Source organism: Panthera tigris, chromosome E3 (genome assembly GCF_018350195.1).
Source record: "Panthera tigris isolate Pti1 chromosome E3, P.tigris_Pti1_mat1.1, whole genome shotgun sequence".
NCBI lineage: Eukaryota > Metazoa > Chordata > Mammalia > Carnivora > Felidae > Panthera > Panthera tigris.
The window spans coordinates 10,622,681-10,637,700 of NC_056675.1; the positions used below are offsets into that span (position 1 = coordinate 10,622,681).

At 57.7% G+C, this 15,020-nt stretch overlaps 1 protein-coding gene across 4 annotated transcripts in view; it reads left to right on the top strand.

Annotated features, from left to right (window-relative positions):
• CLIP2 (CAP-Gly domain containing linker protein 2) overlaps positions 1-15,020 on the top strand; it is a 72,855-nt gene that overhangs the window by 21,092 nt on the left and 36,743 nt on the right. For all 4 annotated transcript variants that reach the window (XM_042971222.1, XM_042971225.1, XM_042971224.1 and 1 more), the window contains one exon: positions 12,256-12,812. In XM_042971222.1, the coding sequence (XP_042827156.1) occupies positions 12,256-12,812 (557 nt within the window). The remainder of the gene's footprint in view (positions 1-12,255; positions 12,813-15,020) is intronic.

The following is a 15,020-nucleotide window of genomic DNA, read 5'->3' on the forward strand; positions in this document are numbered from 1 at the left end:
GCCCGGAACAGCCTGCTGGAGGCCCAGACTTGCTTTCCGACGTGGCAAAGCCTTCTTTACTCATGGGAGGCATTCCTGAGCACTGCGAAGAGGCCGGAGAGAGGAAATGAAGGGGAAAGGATGTTCCAGGTAGATAGAGTGATGCAAAGGCCCTGAGGCCGGCGTTGACTTTGTTTGAGGCATGGTTAGAGAAGGAAGGGAGACAAGCCTGGGTGGAGAGGAGTCTGACGTGAGGTTGGGAGGGCGGGAGAGGCAGATTGCGGAGGGCAGGAGTTTGGGTTTGTTTTCAGAGTGACGGGAGCTGTTGGAGGAATGGCCGGGCGCTCACATCCCTCAGCCCGCTGTGCGGAGGACAGATTGTGGGGGTTCTGAGCCGGGTGGTGAGACCATCGAGGGAGGCATATGTGGCCGCCCGGGAGAGGATGCCTGCGCTCGCTGCCAGGGCTGGGAGAGGTCAGGGGCTGACCACCAAGAGTGGGCCATCAGGGAAGGCTTCCCAGAGGAGGTGGAATGAGCTCAGCCTTCAGAACGGGAGGAATTGAAACATGGAGTGGAGGAGGAGGAAGGCCGGCCGGCAGTGGAGGAAGAGCATGGGCAAAGGCACTATGTGGGCTGAGCTTGGGCCAGTAGGGGGGTGAGGAGGTGGGGGTTGCGTAGCACCTTCTCTGGAGAAGGTCACCAGCCAGGCCTCACCCTCTTGTCTACTGGAGAGAGAGCCCCGTAGCACCTTCTGGGGTTATTTTCATCATTTCTCCCTCCCTGATCAACAGGGGCCTGAATTCCGGCTCTGACCCAGCCCTTAATGCCCCTTCTAACTGCCTCCGCTGTGTGACCCTGGAAGAGTTACTTAACCTCTCTGAGCCCCAGATGGGATAATAACCTCTCTCTGGTGGGATCCAGAGAGTTAACGAGTGTGAAGGGCCTGCAAGCTACAAAACTCATTAAAGACTCCTTTCTGTCCCTTTCCCCATCCAGGGTCTCCTTACTGAAAAATTTCTAAGTGTCAGGCACCCACCTCCCTTCCATTTAACCCAGTCACAGCCACCACCGTGGCAGATTTCCTTCCAGTCTTTTTTCCTATCGCACTTACTGTTTGAAGCGGTGAAATCACGGGCTGTGCCCAAACCTACGTGTCACTTTTCCATACCTCTTGTCTCCCGCTGCACTGCCACAGGGTCTTTGCATCATCTCGAAGGGCTACGTAGGCTTTCGAGGGACATGGGAAAGGGCCACACGGTGTGGCATACGGGCTGCTTCCTAGTCACACCGCAGGGTGGTCTGGGAGCCCCTGAGGGTGGGGGCTGGGTGGTCTGACTCTGCCTGGGCCCCCCGCCCTGCAGGACTGTTCCAGAGAGAGGAGGAGCGGCTCAGTGAATGCCCGATTGATTGCAGAACGGTGCCCGCCCATGCCCGGCGCTAGTCTACAGCTGGGCTCGGCGCTCCCCTCCCTCTGTCCCTGGCACCCGCTGCCTTTGCTGCCTTTGCAGGTCAGAGCAAGATGTCCAGGCTCAGGGAGGGAGCAGGGAGCCCAGAGCAATTGGCCTGGTGAGCAGGGAAGGAAGATGTGTGAGGCCCACAGCTGCTTTCGTCCCTCCCCCAGTCTCTGGAGAGGGGGAGGGGCAGGTAGAAGAAAAGGACAGTGTCATCCTCACCAACCCCCCCCTCCCCACCGGCTCCTCAGGCTCCCTTACCTCCCCCATGGCACTGGCCATCTGCCCACCCCTGCAGGAGGCTGGGACCCTGTGTGGGGGACACTGGGGCCTCAGAGGTGAGTCTGGTGGAGGCTGGAGCCTGGGGTGGGGGATTGAGGGGGTACTAGGCTCTGCTCTGGGAATCGGGCAATGGCTGCCTCCCAAAGCATGAGCTCAGCCTCCGGGCAGAGGGTCTGGCCAAGGGCCGGGCCTGGACTGATGCCCCTACCTCCCGCCCTGTGGAAATTGGGGAGGGGAGGGGAGCTTTGTCAGTCCCCAGAGCTGTGACACACAGGAAGCGGCAGGAACAAGGGGGCCATTGGAGGGGGACTGTCTTCCCGGGGGGAGGGCGGGATGGGGCCCAGAGGTGGTCATAACGGCAGGTGTGCAGGAGGGGGGGGTCTGGGCCCCACCAGTGGGCAGAGACTGGAGAGGTCAGGGGCAGCGCGGCCAGACAGGATGGGGCACACCCCTGGCGGCTGCTTCAGATCAGACTGTCAGGGAGGGTCTCGCTCCGGAGGTGACATTGGTACCAAGATCTGAGCCACAAGCAGGAACCAACCCAGCCGAGGTTAGGGGAAGAGCATCCAGGCAGAGGGAATAGCATCTGCAAAGGTCCTGAGTCTTGAGATGCCTGGGGGCTGGAGAGCACCTCGAGTGGGCGAGGGGGGAGTATTGGGAATGGGTCGGGGGAGGCGCTGGGGCCCCAGGGCCCCAGCAGAGAGCTGGAAGCTGGTGCCAGGGCCGCCTGGGGCTTTGCAATGTATCCTGGGCCTGAGGGGGGAGAAGGGGGTCCAGGCCTCTAGGCTGGCAGCCGTCTTGGCTGCTGGGGAACAGCCCTCCCTTCAAGTCAGGAGCCGCCTGTGGGGATCGGGCAGGGTCCACCAGGGCCCTGTGATGGTGGGAGAGAAGGGACAGATAGGGGCCCTCAGCCCTTCCCTGGGGCCTGCTTCTGGGCGCCAGGTGGAGGCAGGCCAGGCCAGCAAGATTGGCCACGGTGACATGGGGAGGCTCAGGGCTGCTGGGCCAAGGGACCGATCCTAGGTCACTGCCGTGCTCCCTCTGCCCCTGCCCCTCCCCTGCAGGTCCCTGAGGGGCCTCTCCCACCCCCTGTACTGTGGTCCGGCCCCCGAGGCATCTCATTTAGAAGCCTCGGCATTTGCCACCCTCTACTTCACAAGCAGGCGTCTGACCATGTTTCTGCTCATTAACAACCCAGTGGGATAACTCTTCCTCTCATTTAAAGATGGGAAAACTGAGGCTTCAGCTGTCATCGAAGTTGCCCAGAATAACAGGGCCAGGGAGTGGTGGCGCTGGGATGGAGACTCTGGGCTGGGGCTGAAGCTGGCTCAGGCCGCCGGTACCTGCCACCCTGCCACAGGGAAGGCGTGGCTGGGACCCCCAGTTCAGTCCCAGCCCCGCACACTCGGCTCCCGTCTTGGGCAGCTGGTAAGTGGGAGGAGTGATCTGTTCTCCGTAGGTTGGTCACAGCTGTCCCCCAATGCGCCTGTGGCCTTTCCTCACGCTGGGGACCCAGGACATAGGAGGTCAAGGATAAGTGTGCATGGGAGCTCCCCTCAGGCAGGGAGTGGGCCACACGGGGCTTAGAGGATTCACCTCCTATACTGTGATTCCCCCGAAAGGGCCTGCACAGGGCTGGTCCCAGAGCGTTTTTGGCTTATGGAACTGGGGCCCGATGTCCTCCATCCCCTGTGGGCGCTGCAGACACGGGAGCCAGCCTACTGTGCCCGAGATGGGGCCGCCAGAGCTTGGAGCTGGCCTGTAGCCTTAGGCACTGGCCCTACCCTACTCCACTCCTGGACGATTATGTCTTTCACCTTGGTGCCCGGCTCCCTGGGAGAGCAGGTGGCATCCCGCCCGTGTTTTCAGTGACTTGTCCCAGATGCCGTGCAAACCTGGGCAGAACGGGGACAGACCTCCCGCCTTTGATCCTGCCCCAGGCAGCACTCATCTCCCTTCAAGGTCAGCTTCTCCAGCCCTCCTCCCCTAACCACATCCTAAACTTTTTAATGGCATCAGGATGGGGAAAGCCAAGCTGAGCTTTTCTGTGGCTGGGCTGCAGGGCAGGTGGGGGGTGGGGCAGCCTCCTAATGCTCCTGACGTCGCCCAGTATCGACCCCGGGGTGGGGGGGGGACGCGCAGGGGCCCATCTTGTCCGCGCCTGTCTGCCGTGCTGTGGCCGGAGCAGGGCTTCTCCATGGGGAGCTGGCTCTGCTCTTTCCAGGGTAAGCCTCCCACATCTTTCTCCTCCTGGGTCCCCACCTGAGTCTGTGGGCGGGGGCTCTGTCCTCCTGGTTCGGGAGTAGGGGGAACCAAAGGGGACTTCTGAGTTCAATTTGGCTCAGGAAGGAACAGTGAACAACCCTTAGGACAGGGCACAACCTTGGAGTGGGCTGATAGAGGGTTCCTTCTTCGGCGAGGGATGGCTGAAGGCAGTGTAGCAGGTGGATGCTGGGCCTGTGTGGCCACAGAGGGTGGGCCAGGGGAGGGGGGTGGACTCAGTCCTCCCTGGAGGCCATATTAGCTGGCTCTGTCAGAACGACTGACTGGGGAGTGGACTGGACTGGGAGGTTCGCGGTGGGAAAGCCGGCACCCTTGAAGAATGCGATGGGGACCCTGTCCCTTCCTTCGTAACCTCCGCCTTGAGCATCTGCTGGGGACAGGAGAGGGCTTAGAGCACAAGGCTGCTTTGGGTTTGTGGCGCATTTATGTCATGTTGCTTTGGGGCCCCCGGGGAGGGGAGGTCAGTGTTGTGGCCAGCCTGCGTTTCGGCCTGGTCCCAGGCTCCGAGGATGGAGAGGGGAGTCGGTGTGGGACTCAGATGTATCCCCGAGGCAGCCTGTGCAAACCAAGGGAAAACGGAGTCCTGTAGAGTGTAGAGTGGCTGTGCCAGTGAAGAATGTTGGAGCTGCTGTGATGGACAGGCAGGGTATCCTTAGGTGACACAGAGAGGAAAATGCCAGGGTGACCGTTCTGTCTGGGACAGCCCTAGTTTATGTCCGTGGTCATGGCACGACGCTATAGTAATAACTCCTCCTTTCTCTTCAGGGTGTCTGGTTTTGGATGACGAATCATATCGTCGCCTCCTTTAAGCAGTCATGGTGCTCATTAGCACGTTAAAGGCTCTGACAAGTCCTGCAGCAAAGTAACCTCAACTTTATTTAAGCTGCAATTTCTCAATCTTCTTTGAATTTGGAGGTTCAGTGTTCATGTTCATAATATCTGTTATACCTTTGTGGAACTATGGTCTGTAGATCATTTAGGGAATGCTTGCTTCCTTGGGGGACTGGGTCTTACATAGGCATGCTTTTTTCCCTCTGGCCTTCAGGGACACAGGGCAGACTTCATTACACCCTTCAGTTCATGACATGCCGTCTCTGTGAGGCCCTGCAAGGCCCCTCTTGTGTTTTTGTAAGATTGGTATCTTTTTATCGCGTTTTCTCTTCCCACCACCCACATCTAGGCATCCGTGTCTATGTTAGGACACTCTTTCTTTTTTTAAACAAATTTGTTTTTAATGTTTATTTGTTTTTGAGAGAGCCAGAGAGAGAGAGCATGAGTGGGGAAGAAGCAGAGAGAGAGGGAGACATAGAACCTGAAGCAGGCTCCAGGCTCTGAGCTGTCAGCACAGAGCCCGACGACAAGGGGCTTGAACCCACAGACCGCGAGGTCATGACCTGAGCCGAAGTTGGACGTGTCATCGACTGAGCCACCCAGGCGCCCCTTGAGCCCTCCTTTCTGACCAAGTATCATATCAGAAACACCTTTCTGTATAACCTGAGAGAAGTATTTTTAAAGTTGCTCAAGAATCTGAAAGACTTGGGGCGTGCTGACAGCTCGGAGCCTGGAACCTGCTTCAGATTCTGTGTCTCCCTCTCTCTCTGCCCCTCCCCCACTTATGCTCTGTCTCTCTCTCTCTCTCTCTCTCTCTCTCTCCCTCTCTCTCAAAAATAAACAAACATTACAAAATTTTTTTTAAAAGAAGAATCTGAAAGACTTGACCATAATTTATATAACTGCTTCCGTATTTGGGGGCACTTAGATTGAGGGTCTCGTTTCTGTTGTTGTTTTAAGATTTTTTTTTATGTTTAAGTCATCTCTACACCCAGCATGGGGCTTGAACTCACAACCTTGAGGTCAAAGAGTCGCATGCTCCCAAGGATTTCTGTTGTTGTTTCTTTTGTGAATGACAAGTCAGTACGTCCGTTTCTTCTTTTAAATTATTTCTTTGGGAAATGGACCAAAGATGACACTCCCTACTTAATTTTTTCTCATTGAAAATATTGTACTTCACTTTTAAAACATTTTATTAACCAAATTAACACAGGCTCATTATACCAGTCCAAGGTGAAACTAGAAAGTATTCCCTGTCTAGAGTTGAAATGACCAGGGTGGGGGGTGATGACGTGAGTGGGTTTGTGTTTGGCAGGGGTCCCGGATGGCTTTGGACAGGGGTGAAGCAGGGCAGGGGGTGCTGGAGGCTGAGAGAGACCCTTCTGGAGGTTTCTGCGGCAAGCTGTGTGGAATCTCGCAGGCCTGATCTCAGGAGGGCCCTCTGAGACCCTAGAGGGAGGTGTGCATTTCAGAGTTACTTCTGTGGAATTACGAGATCTGATGAATAATTGGATTGAGGGTAAACAGTAGGGGAAAGAGCAAGGAAGATTTGTGGTCTAAGTGGGTGTTGGGGATGCACTCCAGAGATGAGGGGTACAGAGGAGGCACTCTTGGAGAGGGGATCACTGTGGTTCAGAACGTCAAGTGTGAGAGATCCCAGGGGACATCGAGGGGATGCTGCTGGAAGGGGCAGGTCTGGCAGCAGGGAAGGGATCTGGACTGGAGAGAGAAATTGGGGCCCAATTTCTACTATATCTTCCTGTGTCATTTGGATCTTTTACGAGGAGAATGTATTCACGTCTTTCAGGAAGGCAGGGGTGTGGCAGCACGTAAGGAGCTAAAGGTGCGGGTGTGGGTTAGATCGTAGGGGGCACCGTGTAGATCAGGGCTCCCCAGGTCCTGACCTCCTGCAGCTCGCCCCTCCCCTCCTACTCCCTGCACTGGAGACGGGTCAGAGACTTGGTGCTTGTGTGCCTTCTAGCCTGCCTGTCATTCAGGGCGTCTGTAGAGAATTTTGGTGGGTTTTGAGGCTGGCCACCTGTCCAGGGTGTGGGCTGGCACCGGCCCCTACCGGCTCACAAGAACCCATGGTGAAATTGTCAGGAATTTTACGAGCCAGATGTTAAAGGCAGCCTTTCCCTAAAAAGTTAGACTGTGTGACCTTACAATTTAATAAATTCTATTAAAAACATGGGTCACAAATACTCAAAACTCATGACTTCTGCTAGTGCTTTTAGTAGGGTTTATACCACCATTTTATTACTGGTAAAATATTACTGTTTTACTACAGGTAGGATTTTATAGTATCTGTGTTTGTAAGGTTATTGCTCTGTGGTAGAAACACCGTATGATCTCTTTCCACATCCGTGTTCAGTGACATCATGCTGGTAGCTTGAAATTGACCACGGTGGGAGAATTTACGTTATGGAAATCGGCAAACTCTACAAATCAGGATTATTGTTCTCCTGGAGAGCTAATTATTTTTGTTCAAAAAAAAATTTTTTTTTAATGTTTATTTATTTTTGAGAGAGAAAGACAGTGATAGAGCATGAGCAGGAGAGGGGCAGAGGCACAGGGAGACCCAGAATCCAGAGCAGGCTCCAGGCTCTGAGCCCACAGCACAGAGCAAGCTGTCATTTTGCGGGCTGGGGGTGTTCGTGGCACACATGGGGAGCCAGTGACCGGAGGAGAGGCAAGCGATGGTGGGGAGGCGGGTCCCTGGGGAGACCGAAGGGGGACGGGAGTTTGCCTCTACAGGGAGAAGGGCGTTCCAAGCTGGAACAGTGAACCTTCGCTCCCCAGCCCCAGGCCCCCACGGATCTAGTTCCTTCTAGTCGGGGAGGTGGCCAGCTGAGTTGTGGCTGTGCGGTTCTCTTGTTATCTGGACCCCACCCTGGTGTGAGCCCCCATTTGGCCGTGCCTGTAGTCCCTAGCATCTGACCCTGGGTGCTCAGAGAACTGGGTCCCCGGGAGCTGAGGTTTGGAAGGCCCGTCCCCTCTTCCTGAGGCAGGGAGGGACCCAAGTCCCCGCGGGGGGGGGGGGGGGGGAGGGGGGAGGGGCGGGTGCTTCCTTGCCTGGGTGCCCCGCCTCCGCTGCAACAGGCCGCCAGCTGCCACCACCCCACCCCACGCCCCTTAGCCCTTTTTTCAAAGTCCTGCTTTGAACTTGAAACCCGGCAGTAGATTCCCTCGTGCCTGGAGTCTGGGGAAAGGACCAAGTGCTCAAATGCGGTTTAAGTCTGTTGCCGCCTTTCGCTTTTGTGGGGGCTTGCCGGGCCAGGCTGCTCTGTGCAGAGGCTCCGAGGGCGGGGGGGGCGGGGCAGGCCCTGCCGTCAGGGAGCTTCTGGAACCTGCCTCAGAGCCCGGTGGGTGTGACGGTGGGTGTGACGGGAGAGCCGGCCAGGTCTGACAGCCCTGGGAGAACAGGGAGGGATGCACAGACTGTCAGGTCCTGGCCGCTCTGCCCTCGCCCTCTGCCATCCTGTGGGGGAACAGGTGCAGGTCCAGGAAGGGGCTTGGCCAGGCCTGGCTCCCTGGATGGGAGGGGATTCGATCCCTGTTTTCTCTGGAAGCTTCCTGGTGTGAGGGGGGAATTTGATGAGGGCTTGTCCCGTGAGGCTGGGGCCGCCGAGGGCACCGAAGAGGAAAAATGAAGCAAAACCCCCGCGCGCCGTCGCCACGGGCTTGGGACCTGGCTTTTAGCAGCTGTTAGAACAACTGGTCTCTGGGCCTATGACCTTAGAAGGGGCGGGTGGGGAAGAAAGATTACCTGAGGGTCTGCCTGACTCGGGACAGCTGGGGAGGACAGCTGTGTGGGCAGCTTCTGACTGAGAAGAGCCACACGGGGTCCCCCTCGACCTGGGACCCTCCTCTGTGCTCTGAGCAAAGAGGCCGGGTAGGCACAGGTGCTCACCTGCGTCACAGCTGCCCAGGTCAGTTAGCAGACATCATGGAGCCGCTGGGCACAGGCACGTGTTCTAGAAACAGATACCGGAAGGGCAGGTGCCACACATGTGAGCCTTGTGGGAGAGCTGTTGAGGGGGAGGGCTCTGAGCCAGACCAGCTGGGCCTGACTCCTGCCTGGGTAACTTTGGACAAGAGTATCTGCATGGTAAGAATGTAACGTAGAGGGGGCGCCTGGGTGGCTCAGGCGTTAAAAAAAAAATTTTTTTTTACATTTATTTATTTTTGAGAAACAGAGTGAAACAAAGCATGAGCAGGGGAGGAGCAGAGAGAGAAGGAGACACAGAATCCGAAGCAGGCTCCAGGCTCCGAGCTGTCAGCCCAGAGCCCGATGTGGGGCTCGAACCCACAAACCGTGAGATCATGACCTGAGCCGAAGGCGGACGCTCAGCCGACTGAGCCACCCAGGCGCCCCTTCAGTCGTTTTAAAACGTCCAACTCTTGGTTTCAGCTCAGGTCACGATCTCGTGGTTCCATGACTTTGAGTCCCGCATCGGGCCCTGTGCTGGTAGTGCAGAGCCTGCTTGGGATTCCCTCTTTCCCTTTCTCTCTGCCCCTCCCCGACTCATGCTGTCTCTGTCTCAAAATAAATAAATAAACTTTAAAAAAATCAAAAAGAATGTAACGTGGAGAAAGTATCCAGCCCGTTGAGGGGGCGTGGCATTGGCACTTCCTAGCTGGTAGACCAGTAGCTGCCCGACTCTTCTCGTTGATGGACCACAGCACCTTGGGCATGGTTATGATGGGGGCCGGGGCTGGGCCGTACTCCAATATGTGGCTTCCTCTGGCTGCTTTTCGGAGTGGCTTTTCCTAAGGAAGGTGTCCGCCTGATCTGATGAGTGGGAGAACCGCTGTGGGGTTCCCAAGGTCACCAGAACCTGCCTGGGAGCCCTTCTTCTGCCTCCTGGGACCCTTTGTGGTTCTTAAATGTTTACAAATATTTTTTAAAGTTCATTTATTTATTTTGAGAGAGAGCACGTGAGCAGGGGAGGGGCAGAGAGAGAAGAGGAGAGAGAGAATCCCAAGCAGGCTCCACACTGTCAGCACAGAGCCCGACGCGGGGCTCGAACCCACGAACCATGAGATCATGACCTGAGCTGAAACCGAGAGTCAGACACTCAATGGACAGGGTCACCCAAGTGTCCCTTAATTTTTTTTTTTTTTAATTCTTTAGTCTTCGTATAAATCATTGTTATCAAAATAACATGACAGTCAGCCCTCACTGTGCCCTTGGCTTGGGCCAGGCACCGAGAACAGCCCCAGAAACCAAGGTGCAGGTGAGGAGGAGACCCAGGTGGGGCTAGGAGCTGCTGGTCTCTGGGGCTCCAGGGCCTGCCCCCTCAGCCACTGTGTGGCCTCTGCCTCATGGCATCTCAGTGGTGGAAGAGAGCCTGGGGGGGGCCCCCCTTCCAGGGTCCCGCCTAGGGGTTTTCTCTTAACAGGAAGCAAAGGGGACGTCTCTACATGGGACGGAGTAAAAGACAAGATTGTTCCCTGCTTATAAGGAACTGTAGGGTTTGGGCAGATTCTGGAAAATGGGTTCATTCAAGGGAGTCCAAGATTTGGGGTGATTGTAGCTTGAGGCTTGGCTTGGCAGGTGCTTAGTGCTCTATTTTTGGTTTAATATACGTGTGTACCCTACACCAAGAGCCAGAGGCCTCTAGCCAGGCAACCTAGGTAAAAGTGCCTGATCTCTCTGAGCCTCAGTTTTCCTCATCTGTAAAGGGGGGATAACAAAATGACTTCACAGGATTAACCGTGAAGGTCACACGGGCTACTGTATGTCAGGCCCTTAGCACAGAGCATCAGTTAGTGGGTTGATCACCGTGGTTGTTAGTCAAGTTCAGCAACGGAGCCCGTTGATCTCCCAAGAGCCCAGTCCACAGTTGAGAGGTCCCCTTTGTCAGGACCCCCCCCCCCCATCCCGGCTGCCCCGGCCTCGGGTGCCACGTGCTTCCCCATTCCCGCCACCAGCGCCCCAGAGAGAGAACCACATGCTTGGTCTTGCACATCGGGCTGGGCCTTGGAGTTACATGGCTTCCCCAGCGCCTAGAAGCTCTGGCTTCCAGTCCTGAGCTTCTTGCCAGGCCTGGGCCCAGGGTCTCTTGGCGGTGGCTGAAAGGAAGATGCTGGTGGGAGCTGCTTCCCTGTAGCCCCTCACTGGCTGCCCCTGGAAAGGACTAGAAACATAGGCATCACTGTTTCACAAACACATCAGCCTCTGGAGCAGAGAAAGGTGGGTCCTTCTCTGCCTGATGCTGAGTCTGGCAGGAAGTGGGGGACAGCCTCCAGACCTCGTGGTGCAAATGGGGAAGTTTCCTGAGCCCCATAGCACAGGAGGCCCTGCGTGGGGCCCAGATATGCATAAGGCATGTGGGTTCAAGTTCTGCTTTGTCTTTTCGTGAGTGACCTTGAGCAAGTTGCTTCTCTTGCCTTCCACGTCCTCGTCTATAGCATCTCAGGGCCCGGGCCCAGGGGGCACGCCCCTTCCCTGGGTTTGAGTCCCATTTCTGCTGTGTGACTCTGGGCAAGGCCCTGGCCTCTCTGAGCCTCAGGGTCATTCTTCTTCTAAAGAGGGGCTGGGTCAGGGCACGGAGAGCCCAGAGGTCAGCCCCAGGATGTTGGAAGTGAAGGACTTGTCTCCCATGCACCTCCCCCTCCCCCCTTTTCCTGGTCTATGCAGTCCTGATGCTTTGGGCTGCAGCTCAGGGAGGGGAGACTCAGCAGCAGAGCAAGAGGCTTTTCTGGCTCCTTCCTTGCCCCAGGGTGTCTGTGGCTGTCCCCAGCTGTCAGGGAATGGGTTGGAGCTGTTTGTATTGGGCCCCGAGCTGGCTGGGGTGCAGGGTGGGGGACACAGAGACCACTTCCCCTTGGTGGTGGGCCATGAGTGGTCTCAGGTTAACAGCCAGGAGCCTGAGCCCGCTGGGAGGGGGAGGTGGCAGTTTGTAACCCTCGAGAATGGGTTCATTCCTGGCCCTCGATCCTGAGTGACCCTGAGCTGTGAAAGGTGAGGCTCTGAGGAGGTGCTTTCCTGAGTTTGCCCTTTTTTTTTTTTAAGTTTCCTTATTTATTTTTGAGAGAGACTTAGCGAGCGCAAGCGGGGGAGGGGCAGAGAGAAGGAGAGAGGGAGGAATCCCAAGCAGGCTCCGCTTGGTCAGCACACAAGCCCGACTCGGGGCTCGAACTCACAGAGCCGTGAAAGCAAGACCTGAGCTGCAGTCGAGTCGGACGCTTAACCAACTGGGCCACCCAGGTGCCCCCTGAGCTTTTTTTAAATCCTTGAACCTTCCGGAGGGATTGGGAGATAGGGAGAGACCTCGGGGACGCCCAAGGCTGCGCTGCCCGCCCCCCCCCCCCCCGCCGTGCGTGCCTCAGTTTCCCCATCCGTCAGCCAGCGCGGGGGGCGCCTCCCGGTTCCCACCGCACACCCCGGAGCCCTGACCGCTGCCTCTCTCCCGCCCCGCAGGCTCCCCCCTGCACAAGCAGGCCTCGGGCCCGGCCGCCGCCGCCGCCGCCCCCCCCGCCGCCGAGAAGCCGGGCCCCAAGCCGGCCGAGGTGGGCGATGACTTCCTGGGGGACTTCGCGGTGGGCGAGCGGGTGTGGGTGAACGGCGTGAAGCCGGGCGTGGTACAGTACCTGGGCGAGACGCAGTTCGCGCCGGGCCAGTGGGCCGGCGTGGTGCTGGACGACCCGGTGGGCAAGAACGACGGCGCGGTGGGCGGCGTGCGCTACTTCGAGTGCCCGGCCCTGCAGGGCATCTTCACGCGGCCCTCCAAGCTGACCCGGCAGCCCACGGCCGAGGGCTCGGGCAGCGACGCCCACTCGGTGGAGTCGCTGACCGCCCAGAACCTGTCGCTGCACTCGGGCACGGCCACGCCGCCGCTCAGCAGCCGGGTCATCCCGCTGCGGGAGAGCGTCCTCAACAGCTCGGTCAAGACGGGCAACGAGTCGGGCTCCAACCTCTCGGACAGCGGCTCCGTGAAGCGGGGCGACAAGGACCTGCGCCTGGGAGACCGCGTGCTGGTGAGTGCTGCCACCACCGCCCCACCTTCAGGGGCAAGCTGGACCCCGGGGGCTGGGCAGGGAGGGGACTCGGGGGTGGGAGTGGGGGGTGGGGGCTCGGGGGGGGGGGTCCGGGCTGGGACGCCCAGTCCTCATCGGAACCACACGGAGTGACCGGGGATGCCGGTCCAATGGGCTCTGGAGACTGTCGCCGTGTGACCCTGGGCGAGCGCCTTAACCTCTCTGGACCTCAGTCTTCCCATTTGTAAAATGGGTTGGGATGCATGAATATGTGTAATGCCTCTAGCCGGTGCCAGAAACTTAGGAGGTGCCCCATACATGTTAGCTCTTGTTGGTTTTATCCACGGATCCCGCCCGATGGTATTTCCCAATGGTATTATCCATTGACCAGCATGGATGCCCCAGGCCTATCCTGGAAAAGGCCGAGGACCACAGGGTCGGGTGGTTCAGACACCTAATCGGCTGTTACGCAACGATCACTATTGGCGTCGGGGAGAGAGTTGGGTCACTCTTTGGAGCCAAAAGGACCATCAGCCAAGTCTTCCTGCCGGGGGCCCCTCTTCTCTGCCGCTCCCTGTCATTGGGCCACGTTGGAAGGGCCAGTGGCCCCAAGTCCTTTAGAGTCTGGATTCATCATCTGGATTCATTCATCAAGTCCGAATGAAGCAGTGTTTCCCTGGCACCTGCTGTGGGCTGGGCTGGGCTGGGGGGGGGGGGGGCGGGTGCCAAGGTCATGGCAGGACAGGGTCATGTTCCTGCTGTACCAAGCCCAGGGTTAGGGTGGCCGAGGTGACCCCAGAGCTGACCCTGCCCCCCCCCCCCCCCCCCCCCCCCGTCAAGAACCACAGTGTTGGAAAAGAGAGAGTAACCCACGAGGCAGTCTCTGAAGGGCATCTGGTGGGCTTGGGTGTGAGAAGCCAGTGGGGGTAGAGTCAGCTGGTGGGGGACACTGTGTTCATCAGTCTTCTGCAGGACTATGGGGACCAGCTACCTGGAGCTCCAAGGCTGAATGGGGAAGGGTTTGGGGGGCTCCAGGGTCCCCTTGTGGGGACTGCAGGAAAGTATTGTTGCCTGGGATTCTCCCTCCCTACCCCGAGGACCTCACACAACGCCAAGGTTTCCCCTGGAGGCTTCTGGGTAGGGTATTTGGGGCAGGGGCAGGGGCAGGGGAAATAGAGGAAATGTTTATACCCATTGCCTTGTTGAATCCTCAAGCCCACACCATGATGTAATTTTATCCCCACTTTGTGGATGGAGAAACTGAGACTCAGAGAAGTTTAAGAACTTACGTAGTAACTTACAAAGACTCAAACCAGCCCCCGCAGCCCGCCTTCCTGAGTCTCTCTACCCTGGTGATCTCTCTGGGGTCTGCCCACCCCAGGGGCCGGTTTCCCAACCTGCTTCCCTGTGGACAGAACTACCCGCTTCGGTGATCTGGTGGAGGGCGTGGCCAGACTTGGTCCCTGCCCTCCAGCTCACTGTCTATCGGGAGAGAGACAGACATCAGTGTTTCCTTATAGATCCGGGTGAGTGCCCATCACGGAGGCTTGACCTGGTGGGGGGCATCCCCGAGGCCGGTGTTCGGGCTGAGCCGAGGGAACGGACTAGAGAAACAAAAGAGTAGCAGGGCTGAGCTGTTGTTAGCAATGGTGCTGGGCAGCATTGTGCCTGTGAGGCTGGTGTGGGCTTGACCCTGAAGGAGTGGAGGGGGTTTGCTCTATTTGCAGAGGGACCATGGCACGGGCAGGTCCATCTTTAAGCGCATCCCGCTTGCTGCTTGACGAGGAAAGGATGGGAGGGGGCAAGAGTGGAGCAGGGGAGTGGCAGAGGGCTGCGGTGGCAGCTCCGGGGACAGGGGGCTAGACTCTCGGGGCACTTGTGACTTCCTAGTCAGGGTCCTTGTGGTGGGGCTGTTGCTCTACTGTTGCTGCCACGGCTCCCCGGGAAGCCGTCCCCACCTGGCTGATGGGACCCAGGCAAGCTGGCATACAGTCTCACTGAGCTGTCTTGGGGGTGCCCGGGGGCCAAGGGCACCTGCTGGCCGTTGACCACTATAGGGAGATTGGGTACAGGTTGGTGCCCTTGCTGCTACTTCCCGCCTGTGTGATGCTGGGCAAGTCACTTAACTGAGCCTCGCCCTCATTCATTCATTCATTCATTCATTCATTCATCATCTGTCCATTCAGCAAAATGGGCGTAGAAGCCCCC